The sequence below is a fragment of the Xyrauchen texanus genome, chromosome 35, assembly GCF_025860055.1.
Source record: "Xyrauchen texanus isolate HMW12.3.18 chromosome 35, RBS_HiC_50CHRs, whole genome shotgun sequence".
NCBI classification, from domain to species: domain Eukaryota; kingdom Metazoa; phylum Chordata; class Actinopteri; order Cypriniformes; family Catostomidae; genus Xyrauchen; species Xyrauchen texanus.
In genome coordinates, this window is record NC_068310.1 from 11,295,645 (window position 1) to 11,308,435 (window position 12,791).

At 46.0% G+C, this 12,791-nt stretch overlaps 1 protein-coding gene across 1 annotated transcript in view; it reads right to left on the minus strand.

The window, feature by feature from the left end:
• Window positions 1-12,791, minus strand: part of LOC127629139 (zinc finger protein 512B-like) — a 112,825-nt gene that overhangs the window by 28,534 nt on the left and 71,500 nt on the right. Inside the window, exon 5 of the mRNA XM_052106221.1 lies at window positions 11,884-12,104. Within this exon, the coding sequence (XP_051962181.1) occupies window positions 11,884-12,104 (221 nt within the window). The remainder of the gene's footprint in view (window positions 1-11,883; window positions 12,105-12,791) is intronic.

Genomic DNA, 12,791 nt, shown 5'->3' on the forward strand with positions numbered 1-12,791 from the left:
TAATAGAGATGGGCCACTTCTATTGAAATGAATGGGAGAAATTGGAACGCCCAACCATGCAGATCTAGCGCCCAACGCTTAATGGATGTAGAAAGGAAGTCCCAACTAACAGGTAAAAGAGCCAATCACCTTTTAGATACAGACATCACATATCAATCAACTCGAGATCAACTTGCGCATTACAAATTTCTTTTTTTAGCATAATCTGTGGTAAAGAAGCACAATTTATGATACAGTAGTTGTCAGATTTTACTGCTTATTTGAAATATGCTCTATGATCATAATCTTGACCAACCATTTTTTTAGATTTCGGTCTTTCCCTATTTAAATAGATCGGAGCTCCACTTTCATGACTGGAAATTCTAGGAGCATTCCAAACATGGCCAATAGTGGACCGACTTGATAGAAAGACTTTGGTTTAAAGGCAGAAATGTGAAGCTTATAATTTTATAAAAGCACTTACATTAATTTTTCTGTTAAAACTTGTGTATTATTTGAGTTGTAAAGTTGTTTAAATTGTCATTTTTACAGTAGTTTTAGGGTTTGTTGACATTACACCATCATGGTAACAAAGTTGTAAAATTGGCTATAACTTTAAACAGAAAAAGTTAGTAAGTAAATTTATCACACTAAAATCATGTTTACACACATATCCTTTATGTCTTGTGGCTATACTTCTGAAAACAGATTTTAACTTTCAAAAAATAGGCCCCTTTCACTTCCATTGTGATTGTCTCACTGGAACCCAGATTTTTGCTTTTTTTTTAAAGAAAAGGATAAATTCAAGTCAAAATAAATGTTTGTGATAATCTCTATTATGCCACAAATGCTTAATTGTATTGAATTTGGAATATTCTTTTAAAAATTATTTATGCAAGAACTAAAGTCAAAATAATGAATAATCAAAATCCACCACAGTGTTTCACAAAATTAGTTAATGGAAGCTTAATATATAACATTTAAAATCCCTACTTTGAATTCATTCAAATGGACTTTAAGGAAAGACTTTAGTGACATCATGAATAATGATTGTCTCCCCTCATCTTCCATTGGTTGGCCAAACAGTTAGTCCCACCAAAACGACTCGGTTACTAACGTAACCTCGGTTCCCTGAGAGGAGGGAACGAGTATTGCGTAAGTAGCTTACGCTATGGGAAAACTCCGTTTCTCGAGAAATATTGAAGTCTTTATGTAAAACGCATTGCAGCTGCACAGCAGACAGCAATGAGCGAGGCAGCTTGCTCGAACCAATGACGGGGTGACTCTGAACGCGCGACCAATGAGCGCGCTTCACGCCCGCGCGCTCAGAGCCCGCCAAGATTAGCGTGGCTAAGGCTATATATTAGGCTATGGGAACACCATGCAAAATGCTGTGCGTGCTGACTTCGCTCTATAAAGCCAGAGGTGGATGCCTGAGCCTTAAAGCAAAGTGATTATCCAACAAGCCGGCCAACGGCGAGCTATATAATGGGAAAATACAGAGCGCCTTTGCCCCAAGGAGGTCCATGGTGGGAGCTCATTGTAAAAACACAAGCACATAACTTATGTACTGATTTTTCTATGTATTGATATGCATAAAAAATCCTCTAAGTCAGTCAGAGACGGACCTATAAGGGAGGAGATAATGCTCAGCATATACATACTCCATTCCATTCTACAGTCAGGCTGATAGAATGTTGGAATGCAATGAGGGGACCTGTAGGTTATAAAACCTGATAAATGTCGAAGGCGAGGCCCAGCCTGCCGCCGAACAAATATCTTCAATGGGTATCCCACTCGACCACGCCCACGAGGAGGCCATGCTCCTCGTAGAGTGAGCTCTGACGCCTAAGGGGCATTGAAGGCCCTTGGCTTCATAAGCCAGCGCTATAGCATCCACTATCCAGCGCGATATTCTTTGCTTTGAAACTGCGAGACCTTTAGAGCGGCCGCCAAAGCATACAAATAATTGTTCCGTCTGTCTGAACGGGGCAGAACGTTCAAAATATACTCTGAGCGCCCTGACCGGGCAGAGTAAATTAGCGTCGCTTTCGTCCGCTGGGGACGATAGCGCTGCCAGTGATATCACCTGTACTCTGAAGGGTGTGGAGAGCACTTTAGGAATATACCAGTGCTTTGGCCTAAGGACAACTCTGCAGTCGTTAGGTCCAAATTCCAGGCAAGCAGCTTGATGACAGCGTGCAGGTACGCCCACTCTCTTGACTGAGGCGAGCGCCAGCAAGAGTGCAGTTTTGAGCGAGAGCTGTTTAAGGTGCACGGTTCGGAGAGGTTCGAACAGGGCACTCTTGAGTGCGTCCAGGACCGTGGCCAGGTCCCAGATCGGCACCGAGGGGGGGTGAGGGGGGTTCATCCTCCTAGCGCCTCTTAGGAAACGAATGATTAGGTCGTTTTTCCCTAATGAATGTCCTTTATCAGGATTGTGTGACGCCGCTATGGCAGCCACATAGACTTTGAGCGTGGAGGGTGTGCGGCCCGCCTCCAGCAGCTCTTGCAAAAAGGCGAGTACACTTGGTATCTCACACGATTTGGGGTTCAAGCTCTTGGTATCACACCAGTCACTGAACACTTTCCACTTTTGGGCATATAAGCGTCTCGTAGAGGCGCCAGCGCCTCCGTGATGGTTTTCAAAACTCCACTGGGGAGGTTCTCGGGAACCCGTTGAGGGGCCATGCATGGAGGGCCCACAGATCGGGCGGGGATGAAGAATCATCCCGTTGGCCTGCCTGAGGAGGTCTAGCCTCAGCGGAATCGGCCATGGGGCAGATTGCATCATCTGCATCAGTTCTGGAAACCACGTCTGGTTTTTCCAGAGAGGGGCTACCAGGAGCACTGCACATTTCACTTCCCTGATCCGACTGATGACCTGAGGTAGCATCGCGATCGGGGAAAAGCATACAAGGGGCGGCTCGGCCAGACTTGGGCGAAGCGTCCGTGCTCTTTGAGAAGAAAAGGGGCAGTGCGCATTTTCCCGGAGGCGAAGAGGTCGACCTCCACCTTGCCAAAGGTTTGCCATAACCACTGAACCGTCAGGGGTGGAGAGACCATTCTCCTGGGAGAACCTTGTCTCTGGACAGCATGTCCGCTCCCTGGATCAGGACGCCTGGCACATGCGCTGCTCTCAGCGAGCGCAAGTGGTGCTGTGACCATGAGATGAGCTCCTGGCCATAGAGTGCAGGGAGCTCGACCTGAGTCCACCCTGGTGATTTATATACGATACTACCGTCATGTTGTCCGTTCGGACCAGGACGTGTTCGTTTTTCAGGTACGGAAGCAGGGCTCTGAGAGCCAAGGCGACCGCTTTCATTTCCAGACAGTTTATATGTAGGCGCTTTTCCGGGTTTGACCAAAAGCCGGAGACAGGCCTGCCCTCGTAAAGGGCCCCCCATCCTATTTTGGAGGCATCTGTCGTGATCATTTTTCTCCGTGTGTTCAAGCCCAGACTCACGCCGGTTCGATACCAGTCGACGGCTTTCCAGGGCGTCAGGGCTTTTATACAGCCGTGATTTGCTCTGATTAAAAAGTGGCCTGAGCGTCACGCGTGAGTGGGGACACGGCTCTTGAGCCAGCGTTGGAGAGGACGCATGTGCAACAATCCTAGCTGGAGTACAGCTGATGCCGAGGCCATGAGACCGAGCATCCTTTGAAATCGTTTGACGGGCGCGTACCGGTCTGAATGATGTTGCAAGGCGTCGAATAGAGAGCGCGCGCTCTGATGAGAGGTGCGCCGTCATCTGCACTGAGTCTAGCACTATTCCCAGAAAGGAGATATTCTGGCTGGGGGATAGCACGCTCTTTGCAAAATTGATTCTCAGACCCAGGCATTCTAGATGGCTGATAATCCAAGATCTGTGCGTCGTTAACTGACTCTCTGATTGTGCTATGATTAGCCAATCGTCGAGGTAATTCAGTATTCGCACTCCCGCTGTCTCAGGGGAAAGTGCTGCGTCCATACATTTCGTGAATGTACGGGGGCCAATGATAGGCCGATTGGTAGTACTGTGTACTGGTATGACTGTCCCTCGAAAGCTGAATCTCAGAAAAGGCCTGTGATGAGGCGCTATCGAATGTGAAAGTAAGCGTCTTTCAAATCCACTGATAGAAACCAATCCCGGACCGAACTTGCGCGAGGATATGTTTGGTAGTTAACATTCTGAACGAGCTGAATCATTAAAGCTTTGTTCAGATGTCTGAGATCTAGGATGGGGCGGAGGCCACCGTCCTTTTCGGACGAGAAAATAGCGGCTGTAAAAACCTGCCTCGCTCATAGAGGGAAGAACAGTTTCTATAGCGCCCTTCTCTATTAGTTTGAGCACCTCGGTGCGTAGAACATGTGACACATCTCTCCTCACTTTCGTCTCGACCACCGCTGAAAAGCGGGGTGGTCTGCGAGCGAATTGAGGCGAGTAACCGTGTTTTATTATGTTCAAAACCCATTTCGGCATGTCGGGGATTTTTTCCCAGGCTTTTGCTCGCACAGATATGGGCTGAATGCTGGCTGGGGGCGTGTCGCAGTGACGTATGGGCCCCACCGGCAAATTGCCTTGTGCTAACACTGAGCTTACAGCTGTCAGAGGCGCGGGCGCGCGCTGAGCAGCTATTTCCAAAATGCTCGCAGCATGAGCTGGAGAAATGTTTGAAACTGTATGGACAGTGTTTTCGGGTGGGGGTACATACATCGTAATAGGCACGCGCGCCACTGTCATAAAGCTTCCCGATCTTAGCGGGGAGTTTCTTGGCTCACGCGTCGCATCTGTGATGCTTGCGGCATGAGACAGAGAAATGTTTGAAACTGTATCGACAGTGTTTACGGGTGGGGGTGCATACATTGTAATAGGCACGCGCGCCACTTTCATAAAGCTTCCCGCTCTTTATTAAAAAATGACATAATCAGGCCGTATAGAATGCAACATATTATTATTAGCTTAACTTTCAAATAGACGAAAAAAAAAAACATGAACGTCCGAACGTCAATCAACGCCAATTGTTTTTTACTGTGGTTTCACACACATTCACTTTTTGAAACATTGAGGCACGGATGTACCTAATACAAATAAATAAAACATCTCCAGTTAACTAGCAGATCATTCATTTAGTCCGTTATTAAATAAGAGATCTAGCGCTAAAATCTGTTGTTTTTGAAATCAAGCTGAGCGCTCGTGTCCGCTGCTATCAGTTGCATGGACGACGCGCTGCGCGAGTTGCGCAATCTTCACTAGGACGCGCATTTCAATCTATCGCCGTTGCGGAGACTCTCTATTAATTCCAGTGAAATCACAAAATAAAATGCACACAAACGTGTCCCTGCTTGATATAGACTGTAACCATGCACTGATGAACATAGGCTATTCAGTTTTGATGATAGAGAAAAAAACTGCACGAATGCGCCGGATTAGAAGCACTGATCTATCTATAATGAGATGTTCCTGATTCACCATCGTCTGGCCTCTGAAAAAAGCTTTTAAAGCTAGTCTGCCTGGGCCTGGCCATATTTGAAACGTCTCACTCAATCGTTCGTTGTTTAGGTCTATATTTCAGCCGTTTTAGGCGTGCGCTTTATTTGAAATGCAGCATGCGATGTTGTTTCATAACTTTCAAACGATAGAGCCTGTTCCTTTATAACATAGCAAGAGATCGGTGTATTTTTGCTTTATACATTTTAGGCTTATTCTCAATTTCAGATTGTGTTAGGGGGACGGGATTATTAGGCAATTTTAATCGGACAATTTGACCGGAGAGATTTAATTTTGTCGGACATTTAATTTTTTTACCGGCCAATGTCCGGTAATTACCGGACAACGGAAACCCTGCATGAGACAGAGAACTGTTTGAAACTGTATGGGCAGTGCTTATGGGTGGGGGTGCATATACCGTAGTAGGCACGCGCACCACTTTCATAAAGCCTCCCGCTCGCGGCGGGGGGTTTTTGGCTATGCATGCAGTGTTTGTGTGTAGGGGTGCATGCAGGACAGCAGGCACGTGCGTTACCTTTATAGTATTTCCCACTTTTACTGGGGAAGTGTTTATAACTGTGGGAACAGTGCTTGCGTGTAGTGGTGCATACATGACAATAGGCACACAATCTACATATATGGTGCGTCCAGCTGGAGCTGGGGAAGTATTCGGCACTGTTTGAACAGTATTGATACGTGGGAATGCGCACTTTAGTGTGGACACGTGACCCCTTAGTGACACAGGCAGAAAATGACTCTTTTTGTGATTTCTGTGTGTTGCCGTTAAAATGGCGTTTGATTGCATGTGAGCGAGTTCTGTGACTGGCCCACTGACTGCTGTACAGACATTTCCAGCCGCCTGTAAGGGGACTGGGTAATGTTTCACACGTTTTAGAGAGTGTGGTCTGGCTTTTGCGAGACACGCACTCTCTCTTTTTCTTCCTATTGCTAGGAAGACTTACGAGGCTCCGGGTTCAGCACGATCTTGGGCTGAGTACCCCGTTGCTCAGGCGGCTTCCTTCGGTTAGCGGAATGCGAGCGGCATCGAGCGTCCGTTTCAGGTCTGCTCTTTGGCTGGGAGACGGGAGGCGCCGCCCTGGCTCGCTGCTGCTGCTGAGGCGGTCTCTGGCGGCTCTGAGACGAGCTGGAGCACTTGGGCAGGAAGTGACGCATAGCCTGCGAATCCTTCCGAGCTTCAGTGAAGCGTTCAGCAAACTCTTTTACCGCCGGTCCGAACAGGCCGCTTGGAGCGATAGGCGCGTCAAGAAATGGCGCCTTATTCGCGTCCTTCATCTCTGTTAGCGTCAGCCACAGATGGCGCTCAAGGACAGTCAGGTTAGCCATGGCCCGGCCGATGGATTGGGCGGTGGCCTTTGTGGCTCGCAGGGCTACGTCAGTGGCACTGCGCAGGTCCTTGAAAGCCTCAGGTTCAGGTCCCGACTCGTCCATGTTGCGGAGAAGTTTGGCCTGATAAACTTGTAGAACAGCCATGGAATGAAGCGCTGACGCAGCTTGGCCGGTGGCGGTGTATGCGCGGCCGGCGAGAGCTGAGGTAGATCGGCAGGGCTTCGAGGGATGAGAAGCTCTGGCTTTCCATCCAGCGGTGGAGGGTGGGCACAGATGGTTGGCCACAGCCTCCTCGAGGGGCGGGGTTCCCTCGTAGCCTCTTTCTCTCATGCCGTCCACCGAGGAGAGCGAGGAAGAGAAAGAAGGCTTCAGGCGAGCAGAGTGCGGGGCTTTCCACGACTTTGTGAGTTCAGTCGTGAACTTCGGGAAGAAAGGGAGGGTCTCTGTCGAGGGCCTGCCGGCGCCCTGCAGGAACCACTCGTCCAGCCGGCTGCGGGCGAGTTCTTCCGGAGAAGACCAGTCGAGCCCGAGGTCTTCCACGGCTTTGGACAGGATGCGGACGATCTCAGAGTCCATGCTGGTGCCCGTGCTCATGTCCGCTAATGTCAACGGCGCGGGGTCGAAGGCCGAGCCCGGCCAGTTGTCGGATGCAGCGTCAATAGAAAGGCTGTCATCCTTTTCACCGTCGTCCCCTGATGCGCCGAACGAGACGAGACCCACCGCTCTGTTGGAGGGGTGCTGGTCCGCCTGCGTGAAATGGACTGGCGGCGGGGAGATCTTGGGTAGTGGTGAAGCACGCGGGGACTGGCCCGGCGTGACGTCACTGAATTCTGCGTGCTCTGGCAGCCTCTGTGAGCGGCGCTTTTTCTTGCGCGGCTCGAACGGAGGAGACGGCAGCACGGTGGAAGCAGGCTCGTTTGCGGCGAAGGCGGCAAAGCGAGCGCGCAGCTCAGCGAGGCCCAGGGAGTCACATTCGGGGCATCCGCCCTGAATGAGAGCAGCTTCTGCGTGGTCAGGTCCCAGGCAGCGAGTGCAGATAACGTGACGGTCCCTGTCAGGAAGAGGGCCTCTGCACGAGGCGCAGGTTAAAGGCATTTGGAACAACGCCTCGAAAATTGCTCTTTACTTAAATCAAAAGCGTCGCAGAGGCGAACACTTGTAAGTAAAAAGGATATCAGTGATCTTGCGCCGGATGGCGTAGCAGAAGGCTTCGAAGGCGGCTGAAGGCGCTGGCGTCCTCTTAGCAGTCCTGCTGTAGGCTTGTCAACGGCGGGCGAAAAGACTCCAACAATCCGGAGGATCCAGCGAAGAGAAGGTCTTCGCTGAAGGAGATTAAATCTAAAGAACTCTCATGACGGGGCGCCTAATATATAGCCTTAGCCACGCTAATCTTGGCGGGCTCGCCCGTCGCCCGTCATTGGTTCGAGCAAGTTGCCGCAGCACAGCCAATGACCGAGCTGCCTCGCTCATTGCTGTCTGCTGTGCAGCTGCAATGCGTTTTACATAAAGACTTCAATATTTCTCGAGAAACTGAGTTTTCCCATAGCGTAAGCTACTTACGCAATAGGAGAGACCTCTCGAGAGGGAACCCATGCATTAGTTTGAACCAATATTGCTATGTCGGGCTGGTTGGGATGCTCAAAAGAAAAGAGAAAAAGTTTCCACAGTGCTTACTCTTTTCAAAGAAAATATCCAGAAATATGGCTTACTAGCTATCTCTGTATATTAAGCTTGGATCAGATAAAGTACTGTATTTTAACATAGAAAAAAAATAACACACTTTATGGCCCCCGCCACCAATATTTCAGACTTTTTACAGCCATAAAAAGTGAATTTAAGACATTTTAATAAATTGGGGACTCTTGGACACACACTAAAGCAGGGGTGGGGAACGTCAGGCCTCAGGGCAGTATAAGGCCCACGAGACCATTTTACCCGGCCCGCGATGCTATTTGAGAAATAATTTGAAAAGAAATTTGCTTTCTCTGCTGGCTTAACATGCCAAATAAATAAATATTTTTCATCCTTTCATTCTCAATCACCTTTTTTAAATGTATTTTTAATCACTTTCCACTCTTAATTAATCTACAAACAAATAGAGAACGAAAAACAAAAAGTTTATCCTGTCAGAATTATTCCTTGGTGCTTACAAGCGAAGTGTGCCAACTTTTTAACAAATCACATGCCCGAAGCAGCACGTGAGTTTGAGCTCCACCCCGTCAGGCCTTCATAACTTTTTCAGAATCCCTCAACAGTGCAAATGAATGGACAACTAAAGTCAGATTGTCAGATTCATCAGCCAATCAGATTGATTAATTTGTTCTTGGTGGGTGTGATTTTTAGGATATGTCCCGGTCAAGGCCTTCAAGCTGGCCTTGAGTGACACAATCACGCTTTAATGATGTACAGTGCATCATTATTTTCCTCAAAATTCTACAAACAATACCCCATAATGACAATGTGAAAGAAGTTAGTTAGTCGCCAGAAATTTAAATAAAAATCACAGCCTTTGCTCAATACTTTGTTGAAGCACCTTTGGCACCAATTACAGCCTCAAATCTTTTTGAAAATGATGCTACAAGCTTGGCACGCCTATTTTTGGGCAGTTTCTCCCATTCGTCTTTGCAGGACCTCTCAAGCTCCATCAGGTTGGATGGAGAGCGTCGGTGCACAGCCATTTTCAGATCTCTCCAGAGATGTTCAATCGGGTTCAAGTCTGGGCTCTGGCTGGGCCACTCAAGGACATTCACAGAGTTGTCCCGTAGCCATTCCTTTGTTATCTTGGGTGTGTGCTTAGGGTTGTTGTCCTGTTGGAAGATGAACCTTCACCCCAGTTCCTGCCGCTGAAAAACATCCCCACAGCATGATGCTGCCACCACCATGCTTCACTATAGGGATGGTATTGGCCAGATGAAGGGCGGTGCCTGGTTTCCTCCAGACATGACACTTGCCATTCAGGCCAAAGAGTTCAATTTTTGTTTCATCAGACCAGAGAATTTTGTTTCTCATGGTCTGAGAGTTCTTCATGTGCCTTTTACTGAAGAGTGGCTTCCTTCTGGCCACTCTACCATACAGGCCTGATTGGTGGAGTGCAGCAGAGATGGTTGTTCTTCTGGAAGGTTCTCCTCCATCCACAGAGAAATGCTGGAGCTCTGTCAGAGTGACCATCGGGTTCTTGGTCACCTCCCTGACTAAGGCCCTTCTCCCCTGATCGCTCAGTTTAGCCAGGCGGCCTGCTCTAGGAAGAGTTCATGTGGTTCAAAATTTCATTCATTTACAGATGAGAGGCCACTGTGCTCATTGGGACCTTCAATGCTGCAGAAATTTTCTGTACCCTTCCCCAGATCTGTGCATTGATACAATCCTTTCTCGTAGGTATACAGACAATTTCTTGGACTTCATTCCTTGGTTTGTGCTCTGACTTGCACTGTTAACTGTGTGACCTTATATCGACAGGTGTGTGCCTTTCCAAATCATGTCCAATCAACTGAATTTACCACAGGTGGACTCCACTAAAGTTGTAGAAACATCTCAAGGATGATCAGTGGAAACAGGATGCACCTGAGCTCAATTTTGAGTGTCATGGCAAAGGCTGTGAATACTTATGTACATGTGATTTTTTTGTTTTTTATTTTTAATAAATTTGCAAAGATTTCAAACAAACTTATTTCATGTTGTCATGATGGTGTATTGTTTGTAGAATTTAGAGGAAAATAATGAATTAATAAATTTTGGAATAAGGCTGTAACATAACAAAATATGGTAAAAGAGAAGCGCTGTAAATACTTTCTGGATGCACTGTATTTTGAAAGCGAAGAGCACGAGATTATATCACTGCCACTATAGCCATTGAGAAAGAGATCCTTATGGATTTAAAAGCACAAGATGTTCTGCATGACCGTGTGATTGCTTAATTTATTAAACAGGAAAGATTTTCACTTCAAGTAAATTGGTAAGTGCTTTTTGCATTGTTATAGTAACATGAGAAGTGTAAATTAGGCTGCTTGAGCATTCAGTGTCAGATCAAGTTTTGAAAAGTAGTGCTGTGTTCCATTCAACTCGGAAAGTAGGATTTTCCAACTTCCTACAAGGAAAAGTGCAATGGAATGCATCTTGAAGTCAGAAATACAACTTGTAGACTCGTGCAGAAATTCTCAACTCCGACTTCACCAAGATGCAGGTGCATGATGTCACACAAACATTTCGACACTCAGGGAGATATACAAAGTAAGTGATAAACATTCACTTTAAGTAATATCAATAAATGATTTTGTTTCCACATTACATGATATTAAAGCTTGTTTAACAATTGCCAGCAGAAACAGGTGTATAAAACATTATAATCTCTTTTGATAATCATACACCTGTAGCACAAATGCTAAGTGCTGCAGCATTGTTTATCAGTTGGGTTGTTAGAAGACATTTCTAATGAGAGTCAAACCCCTGTTAAGCTAATGGGAGCTTTTCAGTTCCGAATATCAGGGAATGGAATGCATTTATGGTCAGAGATATCAAGTAGGAATATCTCACATCCAACTTGTATGGAACGCAGCATAAAAGTTTACCCTGACAAAACTAAATTGATCGCAAGCCACATTTAAATCGCAAATATTATTAGATCGATTTTACCAGGTATTATAGACCTCCTTGGTAGATTCATATGAAAAATTATGATTTTTGAATGCCTGTTCGGGAGACGTTGATTTCACAAAACAGTCATGCTGCAGTTAAAATTAGGCTTGCTTGAGCATTAAGTGTCATTTCAAGTTCTGGCTTTCGTGCATGGACATGTTTTTAAAATGTTAATTGTATTGCTAGTTAGCTGCAACATAATGTATGATGCCCAAAGGCATGTTGTCTTATTCACTGTGAAACTGTGTTTTCTTAAATGGCATGAATCACACTGAAGGCCTAGACTTTTAATGCACGGCCCGCCACTGAACAACACAAAATATTGTATAATAGACAGCATAATATGGCCCGCGAATAATTTCATAAATACTCAAATGGCCCTTTGAATGGAAAAAAGTTTCCCCACCCCTGCTCTAAAAAATGGTTATGAACATGCTCTAAGATGGTATCTCACCTTTTTTTGGCATTTCCCTTCACATGACTCTTTTGCTGTTTGGGTTGAGACTTGGCTTCACATTTAAGATCGCTTTTAGTATCCAAGGTGACCCCAGACTTAGTCTCCATGGTGACCCTTTCTGGGTGGTTCCACAGCTTGTGCTTTTGAAGATGCACCTTGGTGGCAAACACAGCCTCACAGTACGGGCATCCGTGACTCAGCTTCTCTGCTATCGTTGCCTGAATGCCAGAGACACAAAGAAAGGTCCTGTGTCATGTTTTGTCTCTGATCAAAGAGAAGACGTTAGTAGGTCTTTTAAAGGTCTGAATTAAGGTATGGTCACACTACACTTTGCATTCCATTCACTCACTTCCAATATTAAAGTTTGGTGAACTCTGACCTGCAAATCTCTGACACAACTACACGGAAAGAGGTTATAGTGTGCTGTCAGTGTACTGCACTGTAGCATGTTAACAACCAAAGAGTAACCATTAGTACTGCACCAAAAGAAGTTGTGTCTCTATATTCATCTCCTTCAAAGCACTACTGCAACAGCTAATAATACACCAATAAACTTTAAATATGGTTAGACTTGAATTCGATTGCTGTAAGCAAAATTCCTGTTATATTGATAATCTATAGGGCAATCATCAATCAAGTTTTGTGCAATAAAAGGGTATAGTTATTTAACTTATATATTTTAAAATAAATACTTGTCTGCTACCCAATTGAACATCTGATGAGTTTCTGTTAAACAGCACCCTAAACCAGTCTAATTATACAGGGTGTCTTTAAGACTGATTAGTCGCCAAACAGTTGACTTTGAAAATATGTAGGTTTGCACATCCCTAATTAGGTTGTGGTTCATCATTCATCTTCTCATATTCTCATTTAAAAAAAATACACATACCAATTAGTGACTGTTG